A 14,439-nucleotide genomic window follows, 5' to 3' on the forward strand; every position below is an offset into this window, starting at 1 on the left:
AGAGCTTTTGGTTGCTGAGGAATCTGCAGAGAAATAACATTCCTTGGTCTAACAGGATATAAAATGAAAATGGTAACCCTTAAATAATTGCTTTTTTTACTTCATTGCAGTTATTTTAATTAACTGTATACCTTTATATACTTAATTAAAATAGTATATTTATTACAATATATTAATTGTACATCATATATATATATATATATATAGTTTTGTAGGGGGGTTGTCACTGAATTATCACAGTCACAAATCTTGCTGTTAGCATAATAATGCCCACTGAAATACACTGATTAAACGTATTTTAAAGGCTATATATTTGCTATGGATATGATTTTTATGGTCTTGCTCTGTACCTCGTTGCAAAAGTTTCACTTGCTCATGTTTTTTGTAAGGCTTTGCAAATGAGCATTTATATTTGGGATAATGTTAATGGAGTCAAAAGAATTTATGTTAGGCACTCTTTCCTGTGGCTTTCCTCATGTAAATCTTACACCTTCTCTGTGATGTAAATGTCACATGCATTTCACAGATGAGGTCATCGAGGCGGAGATACGCTAAGTAGTTTGTTTTAAAAGTAAGGGAATCAGGACACCCAAGAGAACCGGTATTTCTCAGAGTCCACTGAGTCTCCTCCCTGAACAGATTTTGCTACAGGAAGATGTTCAAATAACTTGGTAAACACTAATGGCCACTACTGCACCCAGTAGTGACCCTTCTTTTTTCTTTCTGGCTGGAGAAACGGGACCCCTGGGGCCTAAAGGAAAGCTTCCCCTTACCCATTTGTACCTTACTCCTCCAATTATCCAACCTTTCTGCTAAAGCCTGTTAAATCATTCTGTTTCCTATCCCCAGGAAGAAGATGAAGTACCAGACGATGAGACTCTGAACCAGATGATCGCTCGACGAGAAGAAGAATTTGACCTTTTTATGGTAATATTTTAGAAAACCCTGGAAACAAATGACTTATTCCTGCACCCCTTTTGCCGGGCACACGAGCTGCCTGGGGCCTGCATGCCCTGGCAGGACTGCCTTTTGTGAAGCCTCCGCCTCTCCTTCAGTTCAGAGGCTGCACTCTGGCTGGATTTAGCCTGTAGATGTGTTTTGTTTGGCCCACTCAGTGCTTTTTAAAATTTTGAACTTGTTGCCAAGACAAAAAGAATCCTGATTTCTGGCTTCTCTTAAAAAAAAAAAGAGTGGGCAATGCCAGGCCCACGTCTTACATGGAAACGGTTGACAGGAACAGAGTAGGAGCTGTACCTCTGGACAGGCAATGGGGACTGCAGTTTACCACCCCTACCCCGCCCCAAGGTCATTGCTAACCTGGGGGGGCCAGCCTCCTTCAGGAATCCTGCCCTCTTCCTCGGGCAGGGTTTACAACTCTTCCCTAGCTGTCTCCTTACTGGACCGAATCAGACTTGCTCCCTGTGGGAAGGGGTGGACAGGGGCTAAAACAACAAAGCTGTGCCTGTGACTGAGGAAGAGCCTCCTTATGCGAACAGGAACCTTCCAGATGCACGCCAAGGTGGAGCCTTTATTTAAAGATCAAAATTGGCTGGATTTTACTGGTACAAAGTAGATATAAAAAGAACCTTGAAATTTGAGGTTTCAACCTTGACGTTTCATGATACGCAGTCATCTGTAATTTTGCTGACACCCGATTTTGATTTATGTGTGTGTCCTGCCACAAGATCCACATGTTCCCCCTGGGCCAGTAAGGGAGGCTCTGAGAAGTCATCTTTTATTGCATTCTAAGGCATTTTCTACAGCAATTTTAGTTGCCTCTGTATCCCCAGCGCTCAGAACAGCACGTGGTAGTTGCTTGATAAATATTTATTGAATAAGTGGTGGCATTTGCAAAATTTCAGGCCTTGGGAAAACGTCAGAATGGATCAGGATGTGCAAAGTCATGAGAGTCCCTCCAGCACCTTCAATCTTTATAACCTTTAGCCTGAGTGCAGACTGAGTGGATAAATGTGAACTGTAACTGTGGCATTTGAGAAGTCCCAAACGCGAATGCCCGCAGGTCTCAGACAAGGCATTTGCCTCAGTGAAGCAAGTGGATGGTGTGGGTGGATGGTGGTGAATTGGATCTGCTTTGTCCGAGGGCACAGAGCTGCAAACCCAAGGTAGCTAGAAATTCCAAGTTTTCAAGAGAAGCTGGAAATCTGGGCTCTTATATGCAATCTCTGGGTTTCAAAATGTTTGCAACTAAATTCAATTTTGTGTTATTATATAGCACTGCAGGCCAAACAAAATGGGGCCGTGGGCCAAATATGACCCACAGGGTTTGCAGTCCTCGCCTTGTTAGCCTAGACAGTCTGCGAGGGGGACTCCAGCTGCGTGGAGACTCAGGTTGTTCTGTGATTTGGTGATTTTTGCCTAGGGAACAATGATTATGTCCACACATAATGATTCAAGATAAAAGGCATTTAATTCTTTCTCAGGAAACTTTTAGGTAGCCATGGGAATAACTCCTAAACTGGGGCATACACGTTTTTCCCCTAAGTGAACCACCCTACCCAGGTTAGGACCTTTTGGAAATAAATGACACAAAAAAAGATGTTCACAGCTTGGTCACTGTGGGGCGCTCATAAATCCTACATTTGTTAACTGGTATTGCCGGTCACATCCCTTACAGATGATAGTAGCCCCTGTTTAGGGAGATTGGAGATGCACACAGGAAACAGACATCTCTCTGCTCCTGGAGGAATTTATCACAATGTAGATTACTGGGGCCTCTGAGGCTAGGGGCTTTCTGCTTGCCCTTGAGACCCTGGAGAGGATACTCAGCCTGCTATTCTACAAATTAGACAAGGCCCAGGAGTGGATTTCAATCAGCAGCCCTGAAATAAGGGGAAAAGAGGACTTCTCTTACTTTTGGGCTAGGCATTTGTAGAAATTGAAAACTTTAGGGAAAAAAAAAAGAAATGTCTGGCCAAGGTACAACTTTCTTTTCATTTGGGCATATTTTATCATGCAAAGAACAGGCTTGGAACTGGTGAAGTTGGTTAAGAAACACTTTTTGTAGGTATTTTGATTTTGTGAATGTTCTGCTTGTTTTTTTAAAGGTTGACTTCTCATTTTTGCATTATACGTGTTTTTGATTTGGTTTGGTTTGATTTTTTTTCTTTTCATTAAATTTATTGGGATTACATTGGTTAATAATATTCTGTAAGTTTCAGGTGTACAACTTTATAATACAACATCTGTATATTCCATTGAGTGTTTTTCAGTCTCCTAATCAGCTGGCTGCCTTTGGCCAATTCACTGTTCATTAGCACCTCCACCAGGGGGCAGGAAATCAAGTTTGAGGCGGTGCCAGTGAAACAAGAATGGAATGTGAGCTAGATTTGGATTTCAGTATTTGAACTTTATCTATTATTATGAGTTAGTTCTCAGTAGAATAAATGCAAACTTTTTTGATTTTTGTATCATAGACATTATAGTGAAGTAACATACATTAAGCAGATGGTCTCTTTAAAATAAAACCTTTCTCTGGAACATTTTTATTCTTTTCTTCTAAAAATGTGACTTCAGAAAAAGTTCTCTCTCATACTGATTACCTATGAATTTTGCCTAAAAAGATTTTTTACAGGTCAAGAGACATATCTGAAACATTTCACTAATATATAAACACTAAGCTTTTAGTTGCCATGTTCCCTACAAAGGCAAGAAAAATATTTGTACTTAGCATAAGGTTTATAGTTGGGTTTTATGACAAACATGTCTTCTTGCAACATCTCAATAATCAATTAGACTTACTTGAATATCAACTTCAGATTTTATACTGATATTCTGACAGTAGTAATCTCTGGGAAAAGACACAATCATCAGAACATTAAGCTGATTAAAAATTGCATCAACCCTTCCTAAAAGAAAAAAAAAAGCAAGTGTAATTTTTTCTTTGATATCAGCAAAGATTGATTTTCTTGATTGTGGACAAATACATAGCTTGTCATTTTACAGGTCTTGGTATATAGGGAACAGGAGTAGCCTAACCAAAAATTGAAGTGGCAGTATTTTGTCATCTCCTTGTAGCACATTAAGCAAAAAAAGTTTTTTTTTTTAAATTAGCCATCTAATAACTATTAAGAGATTACCTCAGGAGGCCCCTCCTTAAATTGTACTTTAGCAAGGCATCCTGTGTGTGCCAATGGAGGTTTGGAGGAGCCCATCTCTGACAGGACAGATAGACAGCACAGCGTTAGCAGGCGGGGTGAGGAAGAGCCCCCCCTGCTGACCGTAGCACCACGCGACAGAACTGGACGACCTCATTTACCTACCAGTGGGACTCCACCATGCCCTGAGCCTACCCTTTTGGGGAATAAAATGATTTCCAAACATGTGTAAGCATAGTTTAAGGGACTTTGAACATTAACTTTAAAATAGAGTTCCAATTTGGATTTGAATAGAAATTTTATTTACATTCTGTTACCAGTTTTAGCTCTTAAGGAAAAATCATATGGGACCAAAGGAAGAAAGAGGGAAAAGGTACAGCATTTAATGGTTAGTGGTCTACTCAGTTGTGCAAATGGCGTATCAGCTAGTGTATGTTGCAATTCAGTGGAAGTTTTGGTTGCTTCTTTTAGCTATCAAATTGTCAGTTATAAGTTAAAGCCCTGCACGTGGCACTTAATTTATTTGCAAGTGTACAGGGCATGGGAAAATCAGCCTTTTGGAGGCTATGAAAGAATATGAAAGGGAGCCATTGTACTAATAACATGATCAGGTGAGAGGAGATTACCTCTGAGGTCTGTCTCTCTGCGGTTTAATACTTTAAAAGCTAATGAATTGAGGGACATCTCTCTCACATAACCCACGGTGTACTGAAAATTTAGTACCTTCATGGCCAACAGACTAATCACACCATTTATGTGCCCACATGTCCAAGTGCAGCTGAGGGGGGTGGCTACTTGAGTTGCTGATTTATTTCCTGGTTGTTTAGTCAAAGGCATGAATCCTGTAGACTAAAAAAGGAAATTTTCTTAATAAACTTTTATTTTTATATGCTTGAAGAATACATTTATGCCAGGGCAGCAATAAATTTTATTGCCAGGACTGATATTTTAAAAATACGTCCCCAGTTTGAATTTTCTCACTGTTACTTAAGGGAAAGCTTCGCACACAGATAGACTTGGAAAAAGAACTTTTAAAGATTATTTTTTAAATACACACATAAATTTCAGCAATGTATACAGAGAAAGGAAGGAGACTTGGCTTTGCAGATTCTCTGCCTGGACACCGTTTAGGGATGGCCTAGAATATCTAGAAGTCTCCATGGAAATAACATCCAGAATCTCCATGGGAGAAGCTGAAAGGGACCGACCCTGCAACTATAGAGGGCAACTTGTAAAAGTTTTTTTAAAGTTAATTTTTAGAGATAAAAAGAGAGAGAAACATTAATTTGTCGTTCCACTTATTTATGCATTCACTTGTTGATTCTTGTATGTGCCCTGACTGGGGATTGAACCCTCAACCTTGGCGTATTAGAACAATGCTTTAGCCAACTGAACTACCTGGTCAGGCCATGACTTGTGAAAATTTCATGTGCTATAAAGGCCGTACTGTACAGAATCCCCTTTCCCATTGGTGACACTTATGTTCATATCTCCAGCGTATGGACATGGATCGGCGGAGGGAGGATGCCCGGAACCCAAAGCGCAAGCCTCGCTTGATGGAGGAAGATGAGCTGCCCTCCTGGATTATTAAAGATGATGCTGAAGTAGAAAGGCTTACATGTGAAGAAGAGGAGGAGAAAATATTTGGTAGAGGGTCTCGCCAGCGCCGGGATGTGGACTACAGTGATGCTCTCACTGAGAAGCAGTGGCTGCGGGTAGGTGTGGCTTTTTAAACTGTCTTTGATGGGTGGCGTTTCTTGTTGGCTTGGAAAAGTCAGGGGCCAAAAGCTGGAATTCTTTGAGGGGCACAAGTTGTCAGTAAAGGGGGAGATGGCTGTTGAACATGCATAAAGTCTTTCTGCTATTGCTGTAGAATCGTTCTACATTTCAAGACACTACCTTGAAATATAATGAAGAATTTTTGCTAGAGCAGAGTTGGCTGTTGGAAGTACAGGATTATTAGAGCTATGAGACCCACTAATGGTTTATGACCAATTTCCTGGTCATGCCTCACTTTCTTGGAGTTAGAATCAAAATGTGGAAGGGGGCCTTCGGGATCTTTTTAAGTGGTCCCTCTTCTTTCGTGGTCTTCAATCAGAGATTTACTTCTCCAAGGCCTACAGAAATGGTTCGGGGACAGACATCTGTCTTCTTAACTGCATTGTTATTTCATTAGAGCTGGCTGTTGCCTTGGTACTCTCTTGGTTTACAGACAAAGCAATTGAGGCCCAGAAAGGTTAAGTAACTATGCGTGATCACACAGCTGGCTGGAAAGAACAGAACCAGTGCTTGAAAATAAATAGAAGCAGAGTACATTCTGTTGCGTTTGCCTGTTCGCTTTCATTTTAATCTGATCTGTACATCGCCAGCACAGACTGTGAGGCCTGGGACTCGGGTCACCGATGCTTAGAAATGTTCTTTGGTTTGGGATTTTTTTCCTGTTTTGGAAAATGTTGATTTCTTATTCTGACTGAGGAATGAAATCTCAGAAGTTTCCCTGGGGAGCACAGAAATACCGAAAAGCTCCTGGAGCCCGCATGTATGAATGCCAAGGCCAGTGTGTGTCTTCCGTTTGAAGGTTTGGCCCTACTTTCCCTCTGTGGCAGCCAACTGAGTACCTACCCAGGCAGAGCAATCGGGGACATGAATTCCAGGCAGGGCCAGTAAATGCAAAAAGTAACGCAGTTGGGTGAAAACCAAACAAAATAGAGGCTGTTATGAGTTGTTCATTTTGTCAACAGGGAATACATTTTCCAAGGTCTGTAGAACAAGGATTTTAGGACCCTCCCTACTTTAGGTCAGAAGTAGGGAGGTGGACAGGAAGGAGGTGGGAAGTGTTTTGAGCTTGGATGTCAGTGGTAGTGAAGTGCTGGCACCACGTGAGGCGAGAGCTACTCGGGATGTGCTTATGATGAGAGGAATGTGCTCTAAATTTCAAAAAGATTGCAGTCCGGTCATCTGAAAAGAAAGAGACTCAGAAAGCATCGCTTGTGGTGATGATTGAACAATGGCAATGAAGTGCAACAATGAAGTGTGATTGTTTCACTGTTGTATCTAAATATTCCCGTGGCCTCAGAGTAAGGTTTTACAGATACCTTCTGTCTCACGATTGTGATGTTGTTTCATTCTGTGATGTGAAGAGATTTGTGTTTGTTTAATAATCATTTCTAAGCTCAGAAAAATCTATTTTCCGTCTCTTTTATTTAAGCAATAATTTTAGTACCTGGAGCACTAGTACAGAATATGAGGCAATAATCTAGGCCAAAATTTTAGAGTTAATCTTTATATATGTCTAATCTCCAGATACTACAAGCAAAATAACCTTATTTATTGGGTAAGACTATAGCTGAACTTTTTATTTTTATTTTTTTAATAATCACTGGAAACCTTGTCCAGGTAGCTCGGTTGGAGCATCATGCCATAAATACAAAGGCCCCAGGTTTGATTCCTGGTCAGGACACATACCTAGGTTGAGGGATCGGTCCACACTCTGGGCAACCAGGCAATGTTTCTCTCTCACATTGATGTTTCTCTCCCCCTCTCTCTCCTGTCTTCTCCTCTCTCTCAAATCAACAGGCATGTCCTTGGGTGAGGATTAAAAAAATCATTGGAAAATGCTCTTAAGAAAAATAACATTATGAATCTTAGAAAGTTTACAGATTTAGAATACCTCATTTTTTCCTTTTTTATTCAGTTTCTATCACTAATGATTAGCACGATGCTCAGCTGTAGTAGAGACTCGGTGAATGTTTGTGGAAATAAATTATAACCCTATAAGAGGAAAGTGGAAAATTACTAATTTACCCATGATGCTATAATGCCATTTCTCTTTTTGGTGTGCTTGGTAGACTTCCTTTTATCAGTAACATACATTTCTAAAAATGGAAAACTGGTTTGTTTTATAAAGCTACACTGTGAAACTGATGTTCCTAATTTTCAGCCTAAGGTGCACTGCGAGATACCAAGTTACCCAAGAAGGACAAGACTGTAACTGCACTTGGTACAGCTTTAGTGTAATAACGTCTTCTGGAATCCAGGCCTTCGAGAACTGGATGTCCATTTTTGGTGTGAGCCAGTGACTTGCTGTTAACCAGGAATGATGCAGAATGTCCATGGCCTAAATGTTTACAATAGATGTTTACTCTCATTTGTTTTCTTGTTCACCAGTGGTGCTCCTGCTTGGTACCAGCCTATTTAGCTTTTCTGATAATAAAAATGATATTCAAGGGGTTCTCATGGGCCTGCATGTGAAGAGATGTTCTTGACATTCCAGGATGGAACACACTGAGCGGACCCAGCCAACACAGCCTTGAAAGGGAATCTGGCAAGGGCCGCCATGTAAGAAATGCTGTAACAGGGCTACAATAATTCTTCTCTTTCCTGGCAATGTTGTACAAAGCCCGCTTGGCAGAGGCATCGGAGACACGTAGAATCCCAGAGCTGGAAGGCAGCTGACTGGAGCGGCTACCCGCCCTGCGCTGAAATCACTCTTTCTGCAGAGCCCATGCCAAGAGCCAGGCCGGCCCTGAAGGGAGCACCCTGCCTTGGTGTCTGCATCGCCCTCCAGATGGTGGTCAGCCCCCACTGTCAGTCCCTCCTCCCTGCGAACAGAATCCTCTTTCCCGCAGCTGCCCCTCCCTGGCCTGGGTTCTATTCTCTGGGGTGAACAGAGCCATATTTTTAGCATCCCGCCCCATTGGATAAAAGGTTTAAGCACTCACATTCAGTCTGGAACAGACTTTCTACCCTCCTCTTTCTTTTGAACTTCGCTGATCTTTCAAGGCCCTGCCCAATTGGCACCGCTGCCTTCCCAGGTAGATGCTGGCTGCACTTTCCACTGTGTTCGAGTATTTCTTTCCTTTCCTTCTGTCACAGCTCAGATCCATTCTCCTAGTTTTCTTCGTACTTGCTGACAGGCCTGGTTTCCTAATTTGTTGATAAGCTGCCTCTTGTTAGAGCTTAGCTCTTCTGTGTGCAAACCGTAAGTGCCCACTGATTGCCCCATTGAAATTGCACTGATTGATGCATAAGACTATAGCCTAGGAGGTTGTTCGCTGCTGCAGCCGATGAACTTAAACATGTGCTATTCGTGGGCCTATTCAAAAAAAATAAGTAGAATTCTATTTCTCACACAGGAGTCCACGGTAGGCATTGCTGGTTGTGGGGGACAACGGTCCTCCACGTGCCCAGCCAAGAATGACAGAGCCTCTGCCAGCTCAGACATGCCCATCCCAGGGAGCTGGAGGTGGGGAAGACAGCATCGAGTGCTGGGTGTGGAGTTCTGATAGGCTCAGTCTGAAGGCCCCACATCACTTCTGCTCACATCCCATTGGCCAGAGCTCAGCCCTGTGGCCACCCAGCTGTGAGGAACACAGGGAACTGTGGTCCCACGGTGAGCCCAGCTAAATGAGATTCCGGTGACTAGGTTAGCAGTCTCTGCCTCCGAACACTTAGGTTAAATTTAAGGGATGTGATATGGCCACTTTCTTTAAAAACTTCATTATGGTTTCATCACAGGCAGGTTTTATTTTATAATCATAGCATGCTAAAAATTCCCACAGTATCCTTAAGACAATCTGTTTGGTTGGAAGATTTGAACAATTTTTTATGTATTTGTAATGTTGTTTTAAATGCGAAGGATCACAATTTCCAACACAGCTCAGCTAGAAAGAAAAGAGAGAGAAAAGAAGGATTTTAGATTTTAAAGTCCCTGTTTCCATTGAGGAAACTTCAGTTTCTCTGGTGTTAGCCATTCTCAAGTTAACTTCATCTTTTGGGGGTAGTCAGTTCAACATTCCTGTTCAGTATGGGCTGTTTCTCTCACCTCCTGGGAGCTCCTGGCCCACCCTTCTTCCCAAGACCGCTTCTGCATGACGGCGGGAGCTGGCACGGGGTGCACCTGGAGTTGCCTCATTAGCATAACAAAGACAGCTATCACTCCGGAAATTCCAGGAGTTTTAGAAATTCCATTGCCAGAAACCAAGGACAAAGGCCAGATCAGATCTTTTATAACAACGGTTAGCCATCTCCTCAGAGATCTCCTCCTACCTCTCTCTACTCCCTTTCCCTCCCGGGGGGCTCTCCACCCTGCCTGCACAGTCTATAGCATTTTCCCAGCATTGTGGGCGGGCCAGAGCGCTCTGCTCTGTGGCTTCTAATGGGAGTCTGGGCACCCCAGTCCTTCAGACTCAGCTCTTGATTGGGAAAAGCCTTTGTAGCTGAGGAAACTCTCTGTCAACAAGTCTTGATCCAGACTGCGGCTGGCCGATGCCGGGTGCACACGTCCTGCTTTGGAAGTCAGTCGTCTTTTGGTGTTTGCATTCCAACTTTACCTGATCCCCTTCAAGGCTGTGTATTGCTCTGCGGAACAGGGAGTGGGCTCTTTTGAAAGGATGGAAGAGAATATTAATGTAGTTTTCAAAATACTACATTTGGTACCATTTTGTAGCTTTCCCGTGGTGTACCCAGTGATGACAACGCTAAACTATGTAGGATGCATGTCTGCTGTATTTGTGCACACACAAAAATGGCCTCGTGTCCATAATGTCTTGGGAAAATACCTTTGTTTCTTTATGTGTGAGAGCAGGCATTTCAATTTCATTTAATTGGCAGATATGTTAGGAGCCCAGCAGGCCAGGGGTTTTTTTGGTTTAACTTTAACCACGTGTGCACACACTGTGATGTTTCTAGTATTGTAATCATTACTGAAACGGGCTCCTTAACATTGGGGTGACTTCGAAGCCAAAAAGTGGGCTGAGGGCGTGTTCTGGGATGCCTGGTTTTTCTGTTCTTCCTGTCCCTTTGGTCCTCGTGCCAACTTCAGAATCCTCCCCTTCCTTAAAACACGTAGTGACATCCTGGAATTTATTTAATTCTGAGTGAGTGATTTGTGCCCTCCAGCACTTGAAGATAATTGGAATGCAATCTGAATTATGTGCTCTGTGTAATATTTAATTGCCAGCCTGATGGAGGGAGTGAACTTCCTCCAGAGTATGCTTTTGTTTCACAGTCTGGAAGCTGTTGTGTGGAAAGCCCTCTTTTGTTGCTGGTGTCTGTGTGGTCCTTAGGGCTGTGTGTGAGGATGCTTCTTTTGGTGTACAGTGTAAGCTCCTGGTGGTGTACAGTTGGGCCCCACATCATGTTATATAAATAATGGTCATAAACCCCCCTTGGATCTTTAAATCTGGCAATAGATCGGGATTAAGTTTAGAAGCCATAGGATTTCAAGAGGGACCGCGAGGACAGGCAACGCAGGAAACCTTCCTTTTCCTCCACCAGTCTGTCACCAGAATAAGCGCTTGAGCATCCCACGATTTATGTGCCAGAATGGGGTCCCCATAGTCACATCTACTGACCACTAAAAGGATGTTTGAGGTTCTCCTTTCCCAAAACTCCATGCGGAGAAAACAAAGTAAGACACTCTTAAACCATAAAATAGTAGGGGGGATAATAAGTGACACTTCTCAATGGAATTTAGTGTGTGCCCTAAAAAGCCACATAATACCAGGGTGCAAATAGAGGAGAAGATGCCTTCATCAGCATTCCGTCTCCACCAGCCCATGCCAAACTCCGCTCTGAGAAATGCATGCAGAATCAGTCACAAAGCACTGGGAATAGCATGCAGACACTTTAAAAGCATGGGGATTTTGAACAAAATGTTTGAAATTCTGTTGAAATACACAATGAGACATAACACATATTTTCTTAGTATATAAAGAGGGTTTTTCTCTCCCTAGAAATCCTTGGGACAATGCCCCCCCCCCCTCCTCCCCTGTTTGGGCTGCATTAAATCTAATCCAGCCTGAAATGAGAGACCAGGGCTGGAATCCCCTGGCTGTGAGCACTGTGAGCATCAGTGTGCCCATGAGATGGGAGAAAATATAATCGATGTAACCTATAATTCAGAAGATATCCATAATACAAATAATCACAAAATATTTCTCCTACAATTTTAGTTTGGATTCTTTATCTAAAGCATCATATACACCATGCCGAGGAGTTTGACGCTTCTTCTTTGTTTGGTCACTTTAAATAATCTTTCCTTGATTTTTACATAAGATTTTTAAATTGTTGCGGCTTTTTGTTGTTGGGGGGTTTTCTTTCTTTCTTTCTTTCTTTTGGTCTTTTATCAAATGGCATTTTTAGCTTTTAAAACTGGGTCGGCGGGTTTGTTGGGGCAACATTTCTACCAGGCTGCATTTCCGTTTTTATACACAAGGGAGAGCTAAGGCCCTAGGAATAGATTTGGGTTTTGCCAAATCCCATGGTCTTCGTACTTCTGAAAGGATGCACTGAACTAATTAATCCAGGAAGAATTGTGACTTGTTTGGGAAAATGTTTGACAATAGCAAATGAATTTGTATAACTTTCTACAATTTTTATTTTATTCTTAAATCTATTGGCTAGATTGCACTCACAGCAATTGAACCTTAGTGGGTACCCCTACATCAAAATTCAAGATTGATAGATTCATTCGAAGAAATAGTCCTCAGAGGGCCAACTAGAATACGTATTAAAGGTTGAGAAGTGAGGTCTTGGTTTAATTGATTTTTTTTTAAATCTGTGATGCCTTGATAATTCGGTCTCAAATTCTGTCCTTTGAAAATAGGGGTCCAGCTTTGAAACCTAACTCAGTCATTAAAAGTACCCCGGGGACGCCTGAGTGGTGGGACACAGTGGGTTTGATGTCATCTTGTAAAGCTAAAGGTCACCAGTTCCAATTCTGGTCAGGGCACAGACCTGGGTTAGGGACATGCGAGAAGCGACCAATCTGTGTTTCTCTCACACATTGATGTTTCTCTCCCTCTTTCTACCTCCTTTCTCCTCTCTCTAAAGATAAATAAATAAAGTGTTTAAAAATAAAGAATAGGTGATAGGAAAAGAAGACAAACAGTGTTTCTGTTTTGTGTCTTGAATGCAAGGTTTGGGGTGACAGGGGAGTGATAAAAGGGTGGATAAAGAGGCCCCTGTCCTTGCTCATTAGTGGAACTGCGGGGGGTGAGATGTTCACTTGCCGAATATGTTCTTGGACGCGCCCACAGGTTTTTCCACCTCAAGCCCACCAACTGATACTGATCCCTGAGCTCTCAACTCTCTCTACGCTAGTTTGCTGGCTGGTTTGCTACTTCGTGCTCCATGCCTGCAGAAGACCCCTGGGGCCCCCAGTCAGGAACCTGGCTTGCCTACAGGTCCCAGCCCGGCTGCCCACTAAGTGTGTGATCTCACATGGGTCTCTGACCCTCCTGCATTGAGTTGTATTACCTTTGATTTTCAGGGTCTATCCCACCTACCTAAAGACAACCTCCAAAATCCCATGAAGCAGCCCTTACTTTTACTTTCCACTTTTACTGTGGTTTTAATAATGTTCATCTCCTGCTTTCTTATTAGTGGGTCTATTCTCCCAGGTTGTTTAAAAGCAAATTCAATTCAATGTTCATTTATTGACCATCGGTAGATTGAGCTACACACTGTGCTTGGACTGGGGAAGGTGGTGTTGATGGCCAAGTTTTTATTCCTTACCATTGTGGCTGGCCCACCTTGTTAGTACAATTAAGAGCCATATTTGAGAGATGCTATTAGAGGTGATAGCGCACACTTAGCCATCTGAAGAGCTTGTCAAGAGCAGGTCTTCAAGGGTACACAGGCGGGAATTAATAGAGATTAAAATAGATTCTGAGATGCTCTAACTTGGAGGGCTTTTAACTGTTCAGGAAATCAGCAGAGTTTAAACGTTGTGTTTCCTACTTCATGCTACAGTTTCAGTGGTATGCCTATGGAAGCATTATTTACAATTTTCCCTCCCTTATACCCATTATTTCCTTGGAGGACGGGAAGGCAGCTGCCTCTTTGGCACACAGTTTGGCCTCCATACATGGAAGTAGTGGAGGTCGTCTCCTGGCTGCTGCTGGGATGCACAATCCTCTGTGACAGCCACACCTGTGTTCCTGGGGTTTCTCTACCCATCCTGCTTGCCCCGCTGCCCAGAGTGAGGAGAAATACAGCAGCACAGCCTTTGATAAAAGAGAAAGAGATTTGAGGATTTAGTTGCCAAAATAATGAGCTGGAGCTGGAGAATGGGACATTTGCAGATTTTTCGTGTTTTGGTGGACAGCTTTTTCTCTCTGTTCACAACAGTTCAATCAGCAACCAGAGAGGTCAGACTGTACTTTCCAAAGCAAATACCAGGTGTGATTGCCCTCAACGCACTACCTCCACTCCCACTCCCCACCCAGCCCCTCACTCCCTGCATAAAACTCCCCAGCAGCCGCCCTTGGCAAGTGAGATTAAATCCCAAGGCTTTAGCATGGCCTGGCAGGCCATGGCC

General features: G+C 42.8%; 1 protein-coding gene across 5 annotated transcripts in view; it reads left to right on the forward strand.

Moving 5' to 3' along the window:
• SMARCA2 (SWI/SNF related BAF chromatin remodeling complex subunit ATPase 2) overlaps window positions 1-14,439 on the forward strand; it is a 166,081-nt gene that overhangs the window by 102,983 nt on the left and 48,659 nt on the right. For all 5 annotated transcript variants that reach the window (XM_037061731.1, XM_037061735.1, XM_037061734.1 and 2 more), the window contains exons 26-27: window positions 850-927; window positions 5,612-5,830. In XM_037061731.1, coding sequence (XP_036917626.1) covers window positions 850-927; window positions 5,612-5,830 — 297 coding nt within the window. The remainder of the gene's footprint in view (window positions 1-849; window positions 928-5,611; window positions 5,831-14,439) is intronic.

The sequence above is a fragment of the Sturnira hondurensis genome, unplaced genomic scaffold, assembly GCF_014824575.4.
Source record: "Sturnira hondurensis isolate 20B ecotype Veracruz unplaced genomic scaffold, ASM1482457v3 Scaffold0013515, whole genome shotgun sequence".
NCBI classification, from domain to species: Eukaryota; Metazoa; Chordata; class Mammalia; order Chiroptera; family Phyllostomidae; genus Sturnira; species Sturnira hondurensis.